Genomic DNA, 19,881 nt, shown 5'->3' with positions numbered 1-19,881 from the left:
CTTTTCAAGAGCCACAGTCAAGGTGTGGGGAGCTAGAGAGTCTGTGTCCTTATAACGGGGATCTCGTTCCCTCCAAAGACCCCAGCAGCGCTCAGGCATGACCCCTTGTTCCTCTCACTGTCCCCAGGAGGCCCCGATGGCTCTTGTGACTCCAGCTTCAGTGGCGGCGGCGGCAGCGGCAGCGTCTTCACGCCAGCCAGGTAAGTGGCTTGTGCCAGCCGGAGGTGTTGATAGAAAGCAAGTGGCCGGGATCTTTCCTGGGTGCCAGAGACCACAGGAAAGACCCAGGGCGAACTCTCCACCGGAGGGAATGTGCAGGATGCTGAGCGAAGCCACTCCTGCAGCTCTGACCGGCCGGTGGCCGTGGAGAGAGATTAAAAGCTGCTGGGGGTCAGCAAGTACGAGCTGTAAAAGTACCACCCATGCGTGGTGGCCACGGGGAGACACATACAGACGCCTTCGCCTAGCACTTTTGCTTGTCTGGAGAACGTGGGGCTGTTAGGACTGACAAGGAGAAGGCCATTGCGGAGACCCGGCAGCCGCGGGCCTCTCCCGGGCGCCAGGTCGGCTGTTGTTGCGCAGCCTTCCACGTGGGGGCGGTGCAGGCCCGGCAGCAGGAGCATCCCCTTCCCCGAAGTTCCCCACATCCTGTGTGCAGGGGATGGCCTTCCCCCCCCAGAGGGAGAACTCACCATTCTGTCCCTGTCCTGAGTCCCCTGGACTCGCCCCATGTCAGTTTTTCTGTGAGGCTGGCAGCAGATGGCGTTCTCCTGCCCCGGGTGTCTTCTCTCTGAACTCAACACCCGGGCCCTGGGGGACGGCTCACTCCGGAGGAGAAGATCTGCAGTCAACCCTGAGAGGCTCTCTTCTCCCCAGACTTTCAGGATCTTTCCTCCTTCTGTGTCATTTTTTCGTTTGTTCTCATCTCTCAGGACCCTGTGGGGATGTTGACAGTGTGTGAGTGCGGACTGTGGATGTGGATCGCCCCGGGACCTCTCCTAAGCGCCCGAGCGAGGCAGTAGATGTGTTCTGTTAGTTGTCTCATGTTCCAGAGTACCTGCCTGCGTTCAGCCGCGCAGGTTCCAAGATGGGACCCCTGACTGTGGTCCCCAACCTTGAGGTTCTCTAGTGGGGAGACAGAAACAGGACAGTGGTTTCTGTTGGGAGGGGCTCAGTTTACAAGTCATGGTACCTGAGCCTCAGCTCGCCGGCTTCGTGGCTGACAAGGCTGATCACGCGCGAGTGCTTCCTCGGCCCGCCCTGCCAAATGCGTGTCACGTCATTGGGTCTTGCTGATGTTTAAATCCCATGGGGTCATTAGGAGTAGTATTTCCTGCATTTCCAGGCTGAGGAGGGACAGGCGATCTAGGGACTGCTGTGTAGAGCTGGGGTTGAGGAGGGGTCGGGTGAGCACCGACCAGCTAGGGGGCCACGGCGGCCACCCTGCAGGATGGGAAGAGCCTCAGCCGGAAGAGGCGACAGAACATAGAGAAAGTTGGAGAGGTTTTTCCTCCGTTTGGAAGGATGAAGTGACAGGATTTGCGAATGCACGTGGTGGAGCGAGGAGAGACAGGAGGGGAAGAATAACCTCTAGATTTGGGGCTTGAGCCAACTAAGGATATCCTGCACTTCCCAGGCTGGGCTAGGAGGAACAGGTGTGTGAGTGGCCAGTCAAGGGCTCTGTGCCCGTGGCCCTGAGCACCCTCGGGGGCGGTTAAGGAGGCAGGTTTGGATCCCGGATTCTGGAGCTGGGGGAGAGATGTGGATGGAGGTGCGGGGAGTTGGCACCCTGCAGAAGGATCAGCTTCTGTTGTCAAGGCTGTGGGAGCCTGCCTGAGAAGTGGCGGGGCCGCATGCAGACCTGGGACTTGGAAGGTCCTCTGGCAGCCCCAGGGACGGTCCGTGCAGGAGGGGCAACAGCGGGAGCATGGGAGCCCTTCGCAGACTTGTCACTGTTGTCTAGGCCGCAGGGACTTGTCCTGTTCTACGAGGGTGGCAGTGTGAGGTGAAGGGAGGCCTAGGAGGAGGCAGAGATCGGATATCGTGGACCGACCGTGCAGGTGGGCACGACTCTCTGCCATCTCACTTAGGAGGCAGGGGCGCCATTTGCCAGGGCAGCTCTGGACGCCGAGGCTTGGAACTGCCTCATTGGAAGCAGGCTTCCGTTTATACCTGTCACTGAGGAGCCCATGCCAGATCTACCTTTTTGAAATTAAAAACCCCAGAGCAAATCATCTCATGCTTTCTGTCTCCCACGAATGGCCATTTCCTCATGGCACCTGCTGGTCTGCATCAGAGTCATGAAACCTGAGCCAAGGTGCCCGGGTCCCCCACTCCTTGGAGACAGCAGCAGAGGACAGTAGGGTGGGTGCATGCTTCCTCCAGTAGGTGCTGCCAGAGGGGGACTGCCCTTGGGCAAGGAGGCGCCTTCTGGAATCAGCAGGACACACCACCCGCCCTGTGACTGTCCAGCCCCACTACCTGCCCACAGCTCCCACGAATCCTCTGCACAGTGGAGTGTAGCCACCTGGACACACGTCCTGACTCGGTGGCCTTGCTCTCTGCCTCAGTTTCCTCATCTATAAACTGGGTGCAGTGATAGTACCTATTTCCTGGGGCTGTGGTGCGCCTATGAATTGAATATGTAAAGAGAATGGAATGGTACCCAGCCCACGGAAAGCACTTTACATGTTTTTGCAACAGTTACTATAACAAGAACCTCATCATTATACCTATTTTACAAATGAAACATGCCCAGAGAGGTTAACTTCTTGCCCAGAGTCACTCAGCTACTTAGTGACCAAACTGGAATTTTCAAGCCAGGCCGGTCTGCCTCCCAAGCCCACCTTTATTGGTCGCACTGGGAGAGTTAGAGAAGCTTTGCGTGTCAGCCTCCCTCACTCAGCTGCCGCAGGAGCCCGGGACACGTATTACCGTGTGCACCGGTGTCCGTTCTGATGCCCTGGACCTTGCTGAGGGCCATGGTGTCCTCCGTGACATTTGGTATAGGTCTCCTGGTATAGCTGGCTGCAGAAAAGCAGGCAGAAAGATCTGGAATTCAGGGCTTCCCAACTTCTAGCCTCTGCTCACTGAAAAGAAGGTGTAAAGACACTTTATGAAAAACCAGTGTTGAGTTCAGAAATAATGATTTTTTATTATTAACTTTCTTCTAGTTTGATTAGTGACATACCATATGAGTACCATACAAAGGTACTAACAGAGTTAGACATTACAGACATGAAGTGCCACCTCCCAGAGAGAACCACTGGAATTTATCGTTATTTATTGGTAGTATCAAAAGCATTATTTTACGGGTCGGTATTTTAACAGCCACAGTAGTGCCATGCATTTGGAAAACATAGTACGTATATGTGTAAGACAAGCGTTATGAGATGCTTTATGAGAAAACGCGCAGTGGAAATGGAGTTTTGCAGACACCTTGAAATAACTCCGAAGCCCCCAGGAGTGACTAGTCTAGACTTTTTGGAACTGACACAGAAATATGCTTTAAACTGGGAGAGAGCTCCCTTCTGCTCTCCGGGTAAGGCAAGCCAGGGCGGAGGCCACCCCATCTCCCGACTCCAGGCCAGCAGCAGTTCAGCAGCCGAGCACACCATGCAGCCTGCCCTCCGGAAGAAGGGCCCGAGTTCCCGCAGGGTTCGGCTTCCCGCAGAGCATATGGGGGTGCCCAGCACACAGCGGCCGGCCCCACCCAGCTGAGAGCCGCCGCCTCAGCAGCTAGTGGGATCCTTCCCAGGCACGAAGACCAGCTTCCCTGGTGCCCTGGGGTGAGCCTGCATCCCATGAGCCTCCCCTCCAGCCAGCCAGGGGACGTGAGACCCAGACAGAGTGTGTCCAGCTAAGGGAACAGGTTTTCAGGGCATGGCTGCGTGGCCCTGAGCAGGTCCCGTACTGTCTCATCCGTGCATGGAAGGATCCAGTTACATGAACCACAAGGTCCCTTTCAGCCGTGCTCTTCTTGCCTCGCCTGCGATCTGAAGGTGCCCGTGTCTGGGGAGCTTGACTGTGGGGGAAATCGGAGAGTGTCAGGGCACAGAATGCTGCCACTTCGTGCACACCGGCTCCATGAAATCCTTCTTCGTTTGGCCTTGACACAGGGCCACCTGAGGGGGATGCCACCGAGGGCTGGCCCTTGCTTTGTCCCTCAGTAGAGACACTGAGCTGGCCAGAAGCGAAGCCAGGGACCCCTGTAAAGCAAGGAGTCCAGCTGCCCCAGGGACCATCTAGCATCCTGGAGCCCTCCTTGGGCCGCTGGCGTCCCCCCAACACAGGTCGGACCACGCTTTCCCGGTTTCCTCTGTTGCCCCACACGGAGACTTTGTCTACTATACTGATAGGAAAATATACTGAAAAGCATATGTGATGACCTCTTTCTACCTCCGGTACGTGGGGCTGCCAGGTCTGACTGGCCAGGGCGTGGCCGGCCCGCAGAGGGGCTGCCATCCTGCTGCCTCTGCCAGGGGTCAGTTGGAAATGGACTCTCCTGAGTCTGGCCCATTAGGAGGTAGTGGAGTGTGGTGGGCGAGGCCTCTCTAGACTCCCGACTGCTCACATTCAAACTGCTGGTGCTACCGCTTCCGGCTGGATACCCTCTAGGCCTGATGTGCAGCGTGGAGGTCGGGGAGCTGGGCTTGGCGCTTCCTTCCTCCCCACGAGGAGCCGAGGACAGACGTTTGCTGCCCAGTACAGTTCTGACTCCCCTGGGGGAGTGAAAACAAGGCCTGGTTCCCACGGGCTCTGTTTTGGCTAAGAAAGTGGTGGTGGCATGCAAGGCATAGGGTCCTCCTGGCACCCTGGACCCCGTGTGGCAGCTGGAGTGTCCTGCAGCACTTGAGGTAAAGGGACTCACTGTGGACCGGGGGCTCACCAGGTGAGGAAGGAAGAGGCCGGGACAGGGCGGCTTCTGCTCCTTCCTCACAGCCTCCCGAGCTCCTCCCACGTTAAGGCCTCGGGCTGAAGGTATGCTTCTGGAACTTCTCCAGCTTCTCAAGGAGAAGAGCTACAATACGCCAGAAGGAGCCAGGTAGGAGGCCGGCATGGTGGGGAAAAGAAGGACTTAGAGATGAGACAGTAAGTCCTGGTCACTGGTAGGAGTGGAGGGAGTGTCTAGGAAGTGGTCAGAGAAGAAGAATGCTCTGGAAGCCATAGGGAGCTCGTTAGCTGGACACTGTGCGCTGTTGTCGTCTGTGGTGGTAGCCGCTGTCGTGGGGCTGCTGGGCACGTGCCGTGTGGCTGGTCTGAACAGAGGTGTGCTGTCGGGGTGAGACGTGTGCTGGATTTCAAAGACTTAGGACACAGGAAAGGACATGAAGTATCCTATGAATGACATGTATGTTGATTTATATGTTAATCCCATGTTCAAATGCTACTGTTTGGGTATGTTAGATTCATCAAAAATATATCATTAAAATTGTACCTGTTTCTTGTTACTTGTTAGTACAAAACTGGAAAATGGGAAATTCCATCTGTGGCTCACATTCTGTTTCTATCAGACAGCGTAAGAGAGGAATTGGTGAAGAGATTGGCTGGGAACTTGTGTTTGCCATCCTGAACTTGTCTGTCTGTGCCTTAGTTTCCCTATCTGTCTTAGGCTTCCAAAGAATCTAGATGTTTGGATATTCTCAGAAGCCCCCAGAACTTCCGGCCACATGACTCCTGGGGAAATCTCAGGGGCAGCCTGGCCAGAGGCTCAGCATGCCCAGCCCCTCCAGCTACCAGAGGACAGGAGTGCCTGCTGTCACCCCTGGAATGAGCGCCACAGGGAGTCATCAAACCATACTAAATAGCAGTTCCGTTGAGCAGTTCCAGAACTGAGAGCGGGGCCCTTTAGGGATTCACATCAAATGAGCTTCAGAGAGGCTGCGGGCGAATTAGGGAAGCGCAGGCATCGAGTTCCTGCTGCAAATGAATAATTGAGCAGCCTAGAAATACCACGCGAGACCGTTTTGTACCAACGGGCAGCAGACCTGCCTGGCCAGGGTCCTCGGGAAAGGCAGCCCTGGGCGTCACCTGTCATGACCCCTTTGGGCAAAATATGGTATGACTTGTCGCAGGAAGAGAGCCCCTCCCTAATATCCTCAGGTTCTCTGCCCGTGCTGTCCCCGTCCCCAAGAACTCCAGCCTCTGCCTGGGAACCATGCCTGGGGCTGAGGGCTGTGTCCGTCGCAGTCCCAGCGGCACCCAGCCTTCTCAGGGCTGCTCAGCAGGACTTCTCTCTCCCTGGAGACCAGCGAGGCTTTGGGCCTGGGAGCCTGTGTCCCGCCGGAGCAAAGCTCAGTCGGAATAAGCTCTGTTTCTCAGAGGCAGAGGCTGTGTTGCCTCTTCCCCGGCTCGGTTACAGCTTCACAGGCAACTCTCAAGGCCTCTCAACTGAGCCAGGCCCCACGCCAAATGGCCCGGGGTATGGCGAGACCTAAAGCCGCGACCCTGTCCTTACTCGAGAAATGTTCTTCGTTTGCCTGGTGAAAAGCCTGTTGGCTCCTCAGACTGCTTGCAGGGCTCTCCCCAGGACTGGCCAAAGGTGGCGGGTTGGTTTTATCATCAGAGGGTCTGGACTCCATGCCCTGAGGCCCGATGGGGCCCAGCTCCGTGACATCGGATAGGTTTTCTCCTGTCCAGGCCAGGCTCATGCTGGGGAGGCGGGCGCGCACGCAGCAGACTGGCCCTCTTCCCCCGCGTGTGGTTGTCATGGCTCCGGCCTTGGAAAGGAAGGAGGAAGGCCGAGGGGGTGAAGCCAGCCCTCCGGGAGCCATGCCAGGAGGGTACCCCCTGCCCACCCCGGACCACCGTGCCCAGGAGAGGGAGGTAGAGTGCGGTTCTCAACACTGGCCTTGGCAGACCAGCTCCAGTGGCTTCAACCTGGCTCTCCTCCCTAATCTTGCCCACAGCACTGAGAGGGCCCCAGTCACCCTCCACCTCGATGGCATCGTGCAGGTCCTCAACTGCCACCTCAGCGACATGGCCATTGGGATGATGACCAGGATCGCCGTCCTGAAGTGGCTGTACCACCTGTATATCAAGACTCCCCGAAAGGTGAGTCCCAGGGCCCATCAGCCCCAGAGGCCCTTCCAGGCTGGGCCCTGCTTCGGGGCCCACCTTGGTTTTCAGGGCCTGCCTCGTGCTTGATAGGCTTCTGATCAGTGTAGTTCTAGAAAGCCCCAGGCAGGCAGAAGAGTGACAGCTGCTGGAGGGGTCCCAGGAGGGCGCGGGGGTGGTCTGTGCAGTGTAGCGAGACCCCGTTCGTGCCAAATCCAGTGGTGGAGCAGGGGGAGCTGACGGGCGGCCGCCTTCTCTGCTCTGCAGATGTTCCGGCATACCGACAGCCTCTTCCCCATCCTGCTGCAGACGCTATCGGATGAATCCGACGAGGTAGGTCCTCTGTGCCCCCTGCCGTCTGTGCTTGGCTGCCCGGCCTCCCCTTTTGAGTGGCTGATGGGACCTGGTAGATGAGCGGGGTTCGTTCTGTCGTTGTTTGTTAAATCGGCATCCCCAGGATTGCTCTCTTCCTATCTGGTAAAGTGTGTTGCTTCCAGGGAAAGCCGTGTTTAATGCTCTTGGCTTTGGGAACAAGGACTTCCTCCACTAGCCCTTTTCAAGAGCACCGGCTCAGTGCATGGGCAGAACACCAGCCTCAGGGGGGATCTGGCTCATCTGTAGAAGGCGGGGATGTGGTGGTGGGCAGCTCAGCTGTGGGCTGGGCTCCCGAAGGCAAGGTCTGGCCCCACTTAGCTGCCTGACCATGAGTTAAATCGCTTCATGACTCTGCCCGTCCAGTTCCTTCTCTGCGCAGTGGGGCAGTGCAGCACATGGCTGTGAGGGTGACCTGACCCTTGGAAGATGCCAAGTGCTGGGCCGACAGTGTGAGCCCCTCCGGAGCTCTGGCTCTGTTCATTTCACCCAGACCTCATTCTGCCTTCTGGTTTGAAATTATCCCTTTAAGCTTTGCTCTGCTGGGGTCATCAAGAGCAGAAGGGGGAGGCTAGCCCAGAGAGGGGGGAGGAGAGCTGGGCCCTGCGTCCTTCAGCCGTCTAGGGGAGGCCCCACCTGTCCCCACCCATTCTCAGCGGCGTTCCATTCTGTGCAATTAGGCTAAGGCAGTTCTTCTTCAGGACTCCCTAGCCTCCCAGCCAAGGGGCAGGATTTGCGCCTGGGGGTTGCCATCAGCCAGGATAGCATCCCTTCTCTCCACGCATGCCAGCTCCCGGCTGCCTGTCAGATGCTGGACAAGTGCGCCTTGAGTGCTCCCTCTCCTTCCCCCTTCTGGGCTGTGGGCAGCTGTGGGCTCCAGGCAGAGCTGTGTGTGCCCCATCAGGCATGGGAATCCACACTGCCCATTGGGAACGTGAGAGGGGACAAGATCTTGGCGGGCGGGGGGGGCGGGGCGGTTTCACCGCTCACAGCTTTTTGTGCATGAGGCACCTGAGGCTGGTACCAGGCTGTGTGGGGCCCAGGGTAGTTTTCCTGCAGCCTGAATTTGTTTTCTTGGACCTGAGCTGAAAAGAGATGCACACAGGCAAGTGTCTACCTCTCTGTCCTCTGAGGTACTCCGCATTTCCAGAAAAATCCAAAACAGATGATTTGGGCATCTGCCCTTGACCCCTCCTGCCTATCCTGCTCACGTGCGCGCCTGCGCGCACACACACACACGCGCACGCACTCATGGTCTCTCTCTGCCTTCCCCTCAGCACCCCACTGCAGTGTGGGGCCCAGGAGGACACAGCCCGGTTCTGGCTGAGTTAGGGGTGACTCACTGCATAGTCACAGACCTCATTTCAGTACAGAAAGGAAGAGCAGAACTTTGCTGATTGGTTCCTTCCCTAGGACTTCGCTGGAAGCAGCTGAGTTTTCAATCCTTTAAATTGAGTTGTTTAATCCCATCCAGCTCTCTTTGCTCGTGACGGGTTTCTGTGTGCGTGTGCATTTACAGGGAGCGGGAGGAGATGCAGTCCATTAAACAGCTCTGTTCGGGTTGCGGCTGTGGAAACTCGATTTGCTGAAGAGCCAAATGTTCTTGGAGCTTTGGGCATATCTTGCGGGCTCCTGCTGGGAAAGGATTGCAGCAGCTCTTGGGGACAGTTGCAGGGCTGAAGGGGGGCTGTTGCCGTAACAGGAGCAGAGAGTCCTTTCCCATCTCTCCAGGGGAGGGAGATGGGGACCAGGATAATCGGTGGTGAGTCCTGATTCTGCCCCATCCCGGTTCTTTACCAGCTCCCCTTCCTAAGTGTCCCCTACCCATCTCTTTGGCAACCTTGAGGGCATACTGTGTTCTTGGCAATGGAAATACAGCCATGAACAACACAAAGTCCCCCTTCTCCTGGAGCTTCCTTTCCGGGGTATCTAGAAATCACTCTTTGGTGGGTTTTCCCAGTATTTCCAAATACAGCCCTGATTTCAACTCAGAGCTCCCTGAGGTTTAAGACCCTGAAAGCCCATTCAGTCAAATCAGACCACAGCCAGACTGGTGGGGACAGGCCCCTTCCTATCGATGGCCTCACGAAGACTCCTTCACGAACAGAATTTAGCTACAGTGTTACATCCAGACGAGGGGCCTCAAAGCTTAGGTTATCCCACTGTTTTGGGTGATTCTTAACCACAGCTTGTATGATGAAGTCATTCCTGTGCCAGGAACTGTGCTTGATTCGGGGTAGCTGGGGAACCCTCGACAGTTCTGCGGGGAAGGAGTTACTATTTCCATCTCACAGTTCAGAAAACTCCAGGTGAAGCCCCTCACAACAGCTAGGAGGTGTGAGGCCAAACTCAAAACCAGATCTGTGTGACTCCAAAGCCCATTCTCTCGTTCGCTCAACCGTCATGCCTGCGTTCCCCCAAGTGTTGGTCCCAGCCGCCCACATCAGAGCCACAGGGAGGTGGGGAGCTTGTGTTTGGTAAGTCAGCTGCCCCATTTCTTGGCTGCCTTCTCCTGTTCCACAAGTTCTTCAGAACAGTTCTCCAGGTAGTATGGAGAGAGCTGGGGGTATCCTACAGAAGCTTCAGCTCCCAGACCCTTTGTCTGTTTTCTTATCGATTTGGAGAAGCTCTTTGAATATACAAAGAGGACCGGAGACATTCCATTGCAAATATTTTTCTCTCCCAGTTTGATTGTGATAAACTCAAATGCTTCTCACCCTTGGTGAGGGTTGCTGGCCTCGGGGAACAGAGTGTGCCCAGGTGTTCCTGATACACGAGCTGGGCGCAGAGAGGGGCAGAGCCTCAGAGACCCACCATGTTCCGTGGCCCCGTTGGCACGTGGCCCTGCTGGGGTGTCTTGCCTGTCATTGTCACTCAGTTCTTCTCCAGTGATGCTCGGTAGTCCACACCCTTCTGGCCCCCTCAGTTGATTCTGCTTTTCCATCATTCAGGATAAGTGGCTGTTTCCTCAGTATCGCCTGCTCCTTGCACACTTCTTATGAAAGTCCCTTTTGTCAGAAAGAATTTGCAGGTGTCCAATTAAAATTCTTGGCACCAGACAAGAAATCCTCCCATTAGCTGGAGATGCAGTGACATGTTTTTAAGTGAAAACGCAACCCTGATTTCCACAGCATGGAATGTAGGTGCTCAGAGCTTCCTGCCGGACCCTGGTAGGGACGTGGGCCTGCTTCTTCCCCTGCCCGCAAGATGCCCGCTGTCGGCTGCCTCCAAGCCTGCAGCTGCCTGCGTGAGCTCCACCTGTGAGCCCCAGAATGGCTCCTCTCAATGTCCCTGAAGGTGTGGCCGGTCCCAGAGGGGCCTTGGGACCACCCTGAGTCCTCACCCCAAGCACTGCTGCCTCCCAGCCTGCATCCAGAATCCTCGGGGTATAAAGCTGGGCGTCCACTGGTCTCCATCTGTCCAAACCCATAGAACATACAGTGCCAGGAGCGAGCCCTCAAGTAAACTGTGGGACTCTCCCACCCAGGTGCAGGGCTTATCCCTGTTTCTGTAAGTCATTTTGTAAAGGCTTCAGGCGTTTTTTGTAGGTCTTACTCATCATGCAGCTTATTTTCAGTATTTTAAATTTTGTCATGATGTTGAGTGGCGTCCCTTTTCAGTAACATTTTCTTCCCTGGTGACAGTGCAGCTTGATGGTTTAAGAACACGGGTTTTGGGGCTGGCAGTCCAAGAGTCTGGCCTGGCTCATCACTCAGAAGTTGGTTAACCTTGAACTTGAGCCAATGAGCTGGTCTCCCTGAGCCCCAGTTTGCTTATCCAAAAACCGAGAATAATGGGAGAGGCACCCTTCTAGGTCTGGCCTCCCAGGTGAGCATTAAATGAGGTCATGAGTATAGAGTACACGACACGTGTGAACATGTGGCAAATTCTAGCTCCTCTGATGGCTGGTACTCGTTTCCGTCAAAACGGCGATACACATGGGTATCAGGAAGATGGGCTCTGTTTTTTCCCCACATCCTTCCTGTCCCAGCTTCAGCTGCAAAAGCCGGAACAGAAGCTGGTCTCTGTCCTCTGTTTCCCTGCCTGTCTTAGGACCGCACAGACCCCATGCAGATGGCCGGGTGGGTGGGCTTCTTTGGGGGCTCATTGTCCATCTCCAGCCATAGGACGACGAAGGGGAAGGCAGTGAGCAGTAGGACCAGCACCCCTCTCTGTATCTTCCCCTTCCCCACCCCCTTCCGCCAGCAGCCCCAGCCCAAATCAGTGGGCTGTGTTTGGCATCACAGGTGGAAGGGTGGTGCTGGCTGCCCTGGCTCCGGGGGAGAGAGGAGGGAGGGAATCATCAGCAGAGGGCCAGCCTCAGCGGCTTCTGAGCCAGTTGCCCAGAAGCAAGCCTCAGGGTCCATGGAGATCCAGAGGGCACACACTCCCCTGGGGCCTCTGGAGCCAGCTCGCGCAGAGTCCTCTCACCTCTCAGAGCCAAGGCGTCCTTAATACTTCAGAGCAGAGTTTCTCATCCCGGGAGAAATGCCCCCTTCCAGTCACCTAGGCTCCAAGGATTGGTGAGGAGAGATTGCTGAGGGGAGTTGATGGCTCATGATGTACAAACGGAAAAAAAGAATGAGTCTTTTGTCAATGAGGAAGCCTGCAGGGTAGGACTGTGAGGGCTGCACGGGTGGCAGGGGCCGGTTCCAGGGCTGGAGCCCATGTGCCGCGTGTGGAGTGTGGCCGGCCCACGCAGGCAGCGTGGCAGGCTGGCTGTAGGCAGTGATAGGGGGCATCTCTTCAAGCACCCCACAAGAGCTGTGACATACCCTGGTCCAGGGCGACCGGGGCCTTCACTGTCCTCAACCCCACAGCACACCAGAGGAGCGTGCAGACCCGTGGAGCAGGGAACCCAAGGGGTGGCTCTCACTTTTGCCACATCCTGGAGGAAAGGGGGGACACGGCTGACTTTGGGGGAGACAGGAGAGAATTTCATGTTTTCATGGTCTGGGTCCTAGGAGAAATGGAGAGGTTTTCCAGTCTCTCAAAGGAGAGTGCTCACCGGGCTTGCCTTTCCCAGGGACTCTTAGCACTCTGGTGTCGTGGGTCCACTGCTTCAAAGGGATTTAGTTAGTGGCGACAAGGCCTTAGCCAAGGGGATCTCCCCCAAGAGCGAGGCCCCAGACTGAGCCCATCCTGCTCAGTTCACTTTCTTACTCAGGGTCCAGGGTGGCTGGGGCTGCGCTATCCTGTCCCCAGGGGCGGCACAGGGGCAGGTACAGCTAGTGAGGTGGGCCATCACTCAGTGTCTGCCCCAGCAGTGGGGTTTCCACACCATTACAGCCTCTTCCTTTGAGGGCAGCTCTGAGAGCTGATGGCCCACCCAGCACCCCCACCACTGGCTGCCCTTAGAATCCACAGCGGGTGCTGGGCTCAGACTCCCACATCCGTGGAAGCGGCTGGGAGCCGGAGAGGGCGGAAAGCGAGGTTGATGGGGCGGGTGCCCTACTCAGAGCACGTTGTTTCTATTGTGACCGCTTGGCCTGGCACTCTTGGGCTGCTTTTCATTATCCCCAGTTTGACTTAAAAGGACATCCACGTGTGAGGAGGGTAACTTGCCCAAGCTTATACCGCTAGGAGCCAGAAGTTCGGTCTTTCTGTTCTAGAACATCTAAAAGCACACAAAAGCTGACCTCAGTGCAGAGCAGGGGTCCAGGCAGGTGGAGGCACAGCGTCATTCAGGCTGTCCCCCTCTCCCCTCTTCGGTTCTGAGCACTAAACCTTGACCTGCCTTGTTGGGCTGCTCGCCCTCCCAGGGCCCATGCCGAAGGAGTGGAGCTGGCCGCTGGGCCGGCGAAGTGCGGTATGGGAAGTAGCCTGGAGAGGACCGGGAGGGCAGGCCTCTGCCCTGCACTGCCCCGCTCTCCGTGGGACCCGGCACGTCCCCGGCACCTCCTTGCCTCCATCCAGCGCAGCTGGCCTGCTCTGCGTTAGTCCCATCCAGCTCTGACTCTGTGTGGTCCTGACCCCGCTCCCTGGAATACTAATGGGGCGTAATCAGAGTGGACCGTCTCCCAGAAGAATGGGGTTTGCTCCTCCTCCTGAGATCCCTGCCTCAGTTTTCCTTTCAGTCCAGTTTTCATTGCCTCCACTCTCCAAAACAAACAAAAACAACTCCTCCTCTCCTGTCTTCAATCCCCAAGATTCCTTTACAGTCAGGTCACGCCTTCAAGGCAGATACCAGCCAGAAAACCAAGGGGCCACATGTTGGGGGCCAAGGACGTGGTTCCTCTTGCCGAGAGTTCCCCCAACCTAGGGGGTAAGCTGGGTCCCGGCAGGGACAGCGCAAACAGGAGAGGGCCCTTTCCTGCCATAGCCTCCCTGAGCCACCAGTCCCCCGACCCCCTGCCCTGGGGCCATGCTGAGGACGCAGGGCACTCACCCACACGGCTCTTCCTGTAGGCTCTCCTTGTGGCTGATGCTGCCGCTTCCTTTGGGGGCTTCTGAGAGAGAGTGAGAGGAGGGAGGAACATGCAGGGAGAAGGGCAACAGGGAAAACTCAGGGTTGTACTCACAGTCCCCAGGGAAAGCCAGCCAGACCCATAGCCCAGCGGAGGCACCAGCAGTTACCGCTAGGGGTCCTGGAAGGATTTGGTCTTCTGAAAGGAGTTCTGGCAGCAGATCATTGCTGGGGAGGAGAGAGGACCGCCTTGGTGATGGTTCTAGAATTGTGCCTGGTGAGAAGGCCACAAGTGAAGGGGGACCCAAGTAACCGCAGCTGGCCTGGCAGCATTCGGCTCTGGGGAAGGCAGGTCTGTGTGCCCAGAGTCTTTAGTGTTTCTGTCTAGGTGGACTTCTTCCCCTGATGTGCAGGTGAGAAGCCAAAGCTGGCACAGTAGCCAGTGGACATACAGGGGCCAGGGGGCCTGCTGCGTGGTGGCCCCAGGCTCCCGAGGAAGGCAGAGGTGGAGCTTGAGAGGGGAGAATAAGGGGGAAAGCTGGACTCCCTGATAGAGGGCCCAGCAGCACAGGAGGGATTCCATGAAGGAAAGCCAGTTGGGGACCGCCTTCCCCTGGGACAGGGCTGGTGGCTCTTGGGAGGCCAGGCTACAGGGCTGAGTGACCTGCAGGGGTGAGCACACTCCCTGGCCTTGGGCCTGACTGCCTGCCCCACCCCCCACCCCTGCCCCTCTCCCCTTGAACTCAGGAAGCAGATCGGTAATCTTACCTAGAAAGGCCAAGGTCCAGTAACCAGACGTCAGCCCCACAGTGGAGCCATCCACACAGGAGCTGCTGTCAGAATCCTCTGGAGCTTTTTAAAACCCAGCTGCTTCGGCCTTGACCCAGACCTCCTTAATTGTTCTCTGAGGTCGGGCCTCGTCGCCTGGGTTCTGGTATTTTCCATTCACTTGCTGCCTGCCAGACCCTGTGCCAGACAGCCTCGAATGTGCATTACCTTAGCACATCTCCACAGCAACCCTTCCCGGGTGGCCTCTGCTGTGTCCCCTACTTCACCAAAGCAGAAACCGAGACTCAAAGGAGGGAAGTAACTTGGTCAAGACCTCAGCTCAGATGCCCCTGGAAGCCTAGTCTCACACCGCCCCTCCTCCTGACATCACACAGGACCCCGTCTGTGTGTCCCAGCATCCTGGGCCCTCACACCCTCCCAGAGCCCTTGTCACACTTTGGGGGGACAGAGACTGTGTCCACTATGTGCTCAGAAACCATAGGAGGGGCCGTGGCTGGTGAGCCGCCCGTCCCCCCACCTCCGTTGGGCCCCAGCCCTGCCAGAGCACACCTTTCTCCTTGGGGCCGGGTGCGCCTCGCCTGCACGTACACTGGCGTCAAGCAGAGGCCTGGTGAAGGGCAGGGGACGGGGAGCCCGGCGCTGCTCTCCCAGTTGCCATGGATGGGTGCCCGGAGACAGCTGGGCCCTTGGCTCATTACCTGGTAACCGAGTGCTCGCGGTGTGCGCTCCGTTCCCATGCTGCCTGGAGCGCAGCAGGCCCTTCCCCAGCCTCTGGCTCGCTCTCGGCAAGAATGTGTAACACTGAGCGATGCACCACCCCCCACCCCCGGACAGCGGCCTGGCGGGATGCAAGTGAGCAATGGCTGGCATCACCAGGAGGGAGATCGGGATTGAGGGAGCCCAGTGGAGGGACTTGGGAACGGGCCTCCAAGTTGTCTTACCAGGGCCAGCCTTTCTCTTCTCCTCTACGCTCCGAGGGATGGAGGTTAGAACGGTTTAAGCAGCCAGAACCCACACTGTGCTGTCACTGTTCAGGGGACGTAGCTATAAGCACCAAATCCTGGCCTTTCACACATATGGCACAGAACTGGGCACTTAGGGAAGGATTTCAAAGTTTTTTAAAAATGCAGGGAAGGAAGGAAAAAGAGAAAAGAGAAGAAAAGAAAGTCTCGATCCCTATTTGCGTGTGTTCAAAGTCGGGCCAAAAAACAAGATACAATCCTCCTTTTTTAAGTTGTTTTTGCTTTACTGAGATCGAAGAGGTTTTGAATCAGAGTGGTTTTCTCAATGGGAAATAAAACAGATCTGAGCCTAAGCAATCCTCTCCCGCCTCCAAATCTGAATTTCTGGCAGTGCTTTCCTTGCTTTTGCTGAAGGCAGGGCTGAGGGACCCGCCCCTCACCCCACAGGAGATGCTGGGCTTGGCCCACTCTGACCCTGTTCTGGCCAAAAGCTTTTCTGGGAATCCCACCCTTTTCCCAGGCCTGGCTGCGCCCAATTGCTGCCTTCTGCAGCTCAGGTTTACTCTGTGTCTGGGACGGGACCCTCCAGCCCTGGTGCTGCCTGCTGCTGCTGGGTGCCTTCCTCCAGAGCTCCACTGGGGGACTGCTCTGGGGCCCATGGGAGATCCGTGGCCTTCCTCAGTACCCCCAAGGGGATACTTCCTAGGGCCGGTTCCTTGGCAGACTCCACAGGCCACAGGAGCCATTCAGTATGTGGTCAGAGACTCGAGGCCTGACCCGCTGGGCCTGTACCCCTTGTGAAGGAAACGATCAGGCCTGTGTGTGGCAGGAAGCAGAGGGCCCCAAGGCTCCGTGGATGCCCAGCCTCGGTGCCTCCACGCTTCCTTTCAGCTCCACTTCCCAAGAATAAGCAGCAGCCTGACCTGACCCAGATCTCAGGTGCAACCCTGTGGCCCCATGGCTGCGGGCAGAAGCATCACGTAGCCTTGGCAATGGCCCGCACCGGCCAGACCCTAGCCCCCAGGGCCTTTAGCCCGAATTCACCTTTCCTGCCAGCACCTAGCTGTGTCCCTTGGAAAGACTCGCGGCTTCCTCCTGACTAGGACTGGAGAGGGCCCAGTGTGAAGATTTCCTTCCCTCCTCACGGGCTGGAAGGCTGAGCCAGTTGACATTTGGGGCCTAATCAGCTGACCAGGGGCCGAGCCAAACTTGTGACAAAAGTTTCTTAGAGATAAGTGGGTAGAGTGAAGTGGAGGCCTCCAGCCATCCCCTTGGCAGAAGCTCTCAGACCCATCCACGTCTTCCATTTCCTGCCGGGCGCTGCCGGTCAGCAAGTGTTCAGTCAGCATCTGTGAGCTGCTTCGCCCTGGGACTTTGGAGTCAGGAGCCTCAGTAGGAGGCCAGGACGGACCCCCTGCCCAGGGAATCGGCCTCGTTCAGCGCTGGGTCTCCAGCCATTCCCAGGGTGGCAAAAGCACAGCCAAGGAGAGTGAAAGAAGGGGGCCTTTCACAGCAAGGGGTTTTCCAGGGCTGCTCTGTGGACAAGGTGTTGGGACAGGGAGGGCCTGGTCAGACTAATAAAAAGAAGGAAGGCGGCGCCACCCTGGAGATCCGGCCTGTGGCCTGCTGGGGTGCAGTGCGGTGCCTGCCTGCAGGCGCCCCGTCCAGATGGCCACTTCCCTCCCAGGCCGAAATATGCCCTTGGCCGGTGCCAAGTCTCCTAGAAGCAAGGGCTTGCTCAGGCATCTTTAGGCCTCCTTGACCTTGCTCCCCAAGCCACAGAGGGTAGGCCGCCCCTCCCACCGCCCCCCCACCCCGGCCTTCCTCTCAGAGTTGCTTTGTCAGATGTTTTCCGCTCCCAGTTGTCACCGACCCTTTCACTCCACCGATGGCCAGCTCACAGGTCACCCCACTCTGGGACCGGGACCCAGGACCAGCTGATGTGCCTTCCCTACCACCACTGCCCCCCCAGCTTGTTGCCATGGCAACTGCAGGCACTCCTGCCCCTGCAGAATATTGCTTTCTTGTAACCTTCTTCCTCCTCCCTCTCCCCCCACCCTCTCTCTCACACAAAAAAGAAAGCACAAGTGTTTTATATTCATTTTGCAAAAAGCTATGTAGCGCATACTAATTGGCGCGCTTCCTCCTCCTTTCTTTGAGCCTTGCCTCGTTCTCAGAGCCAGGACTGCAGGCCAGCGTAGGCTTGGGCCCAGCCAGCCTGCTCCTTGGAAGGGGACGAACTCCATTTCCAGCAGCTGAGCTGCGGGCCTTTCATCCAGGCCTTGAGCTGGTGCCCTGTGAGCAAGGCTGCTGAGGTCACTGTGTCCTTGTCCCAGACCTTCTTGTCCACAGACCAAAACCCTGGCCTGGTACAGAGATTCAAAGCCAGGTTCAGCCGGAGGGCAGAGCATGGCTCCCGCTTGGTCCCTGTTGCTTGGTCCTAGCACCCTCTCCCACCTTAGCATTGCCTCCCTGGACCGCTCTGCACTCCCTGGGCCGAGGCAGAGTCCTGGCCTAGGCCTGTGTCAGGATTATTGCTCCATAGCCTCAAGTTCAGCTCCTAGGGCTCAGTGGGATTTGCTGTCAGCTAGGAGAGCGCCAGCATCTGGATTGGATGGGCACAGGAGCCCTGGAATGGACCCGACAGATTCCTCACTCTCTTTTCAAGCTGTTCCTTGCCGACCTTTTGGCAGCCCCTTCCTCTCTTTGCGTCAAAGGAGATTGTGGTGCTCTTCTCAGACGCCCATTGGAAAGAACCAGGAGGGTGCTCTGTGTGTGTGTGTGTGTGTGTGTGTGCGTGCGCGCGCACACGCGCGCACGCTCTCGTGTGTCAGGGACATGTGGTATTGTCCCAGGCAGGGCTAGCTGTCAGATTTTTGCCAGTCCCCAAGGACCAGAGAAATCTTTCGATACGTAAGCACTAGCGGAGTGGCTGGGATGATTGAAGGAACCTGTAGACAACATCTCCTGCTTTAATTGTGCAATTGAAGTATAATTTACATTCATTTGCCATTTGGTGTTAAACTTTCCAAAATAAGAGAATTCAAAATGTAAAATACACAGTTTTGCTGGCTGCTGCTCTCCAGTGGGACTGGAGGAGGTGGTACAAAGATGTCCATGCAGATTTTCTCTTTGGTAGAGAAATGAAATCTGGAGCCCGGCACATATGCGTTGGTGTTCCTGCCCAGTCCCTGAGCCAGGACCACTGACCAGGCTCAGCTGGGGTACCAAAAATCTCGTAACAGAAGGGGAACTTGGAGTGTCTCCTATAATGATGACAGCCTTCTGAGGGCGAAGCTCTGTTGGCACATGTGAGGACACAGACTCCCCGTCACCTGCAAAACCAAGTTCACACCTCTTTGTCTGGGTCATAGCCCTTGGTGGACCTGCCCCTGCCTCTAACTTTTGCCTGATTTCTGGCTGTGCCCCCTGTTAAATAACCAAAGTTCAACTGAGCAAATTTAAAGATCACAGTGGCTTTATTCTCCAGTTCGTGGAACAGGCAGCAGCATCCCCATCTAGCAATAGAGAGAAGCTGTAGGAAAAGAGAGGTTTTTAAAGGCAGAAAGGGGCAGAGAGAGGAAAATTATTTGCAAAGAATGTATTGTTTCAGGCAAGGTCACCTTTCTAAGAGGACCGGAAGGGGTCTGCTAGGAGGATTACCTCGCTAGTGCTGATCAGGTAATTCCTTGTTGACTGGCCAAATGTTGAAACTGCAGTTACGATAGATATTAAGTCTTGGTGTGTGCTGGGATTTAGCCCAAATGACTCCATTGAGGGCCTGCTCTCTGCTGTGTAACACCTACCCCAACCCCATGCCCCACTCCAGAGCTGGATGAAAGCTCTGGTTCCTGGATCGTGCCACGTGACTTGGACTCCGTGTCCGTGAAAGGTGGATACTAGTTAAGAGAATGCTTTGTGTGCCTCCCTCTGCGCCTGGTTCCCTGGCGGACCACTCTCCCGGTACTTCTTCGGCCTCTTGCTCCCCACAGGCCAGGCTGCACATGCATGGCATTGTAAGTGTTTGTTGACCGCCTGTCTCCCTCCCCAGGATCACTGTCTTGAGAGGCAGGGCCATCCGGTTGCTCTTCGTCTCTCCAGCCAGCACAGCCCCTGGCCCAGCGTGGGTGCTTATGGATCTGGGGGAGGGGTCCGAGGAGTGAAGTTAACTGACTGCGAGTCAGGACTGTCTGACCACAAAGCCCAGTGTAGCTTATCGGGCTCTGGTTTCAGGGCCGGAGTTGTGTTTGAAGCGGGCTCCCTGATCCTTTGAGCAGGTCACTCTCTGCACCAGGA

General features: G+C 56.7%; 1 protein-coding gene across 1 annotated transcript in view; it reads left to right on the top strand.

Annotated features, from left to right (window-relative positions):
- Positions 1-19,881, top strand: part of VAC14 (VAC14 component of PIKFYVE complex) — a 99,246-nt gene that overhangs the window by 23,930 nt on the left and 55,435 nt on the right. Inside the window, exons 10-12 of the mRNA XM_032853988.1 lie at positions 128-200; positions 6,909-7,053; positions 7,324-7,389. Of these exons, the coding sequence (XP_032709879.1) occupies positions 128-200; positions 6,909-7,053; positions 7,324-7,389 (284 nt within the window). The remainder of the gene's footprint in view (positions 1-127; positions 201-6,908; positions 7,054-7,323; positions 7,390-19,881) is intronic.

The sequence above is a fragment of the Lontra canadensis genome, unplaced genomic scaffold (genome assembly GCF_010015895.1).
Source record: "Lontra canadensis isolate GAN:19392208 unplaced genomic scaffold, GSC_riverotter_1.0 scaffold8, whole genome shotgun sequence".
NCBI classification, from domain to species: domain Eukaryota; kingdom Metazoa; phylum Chordata; class Mammalia; order Carnivora; family Mustelidae; genus Lontra; species Lontra canadensis.
The sequence above is the reverse complement of the archived record's forward strand: the minus strand, read 5'-3'. Positions and strand labels throughout refer to the sequence as shown.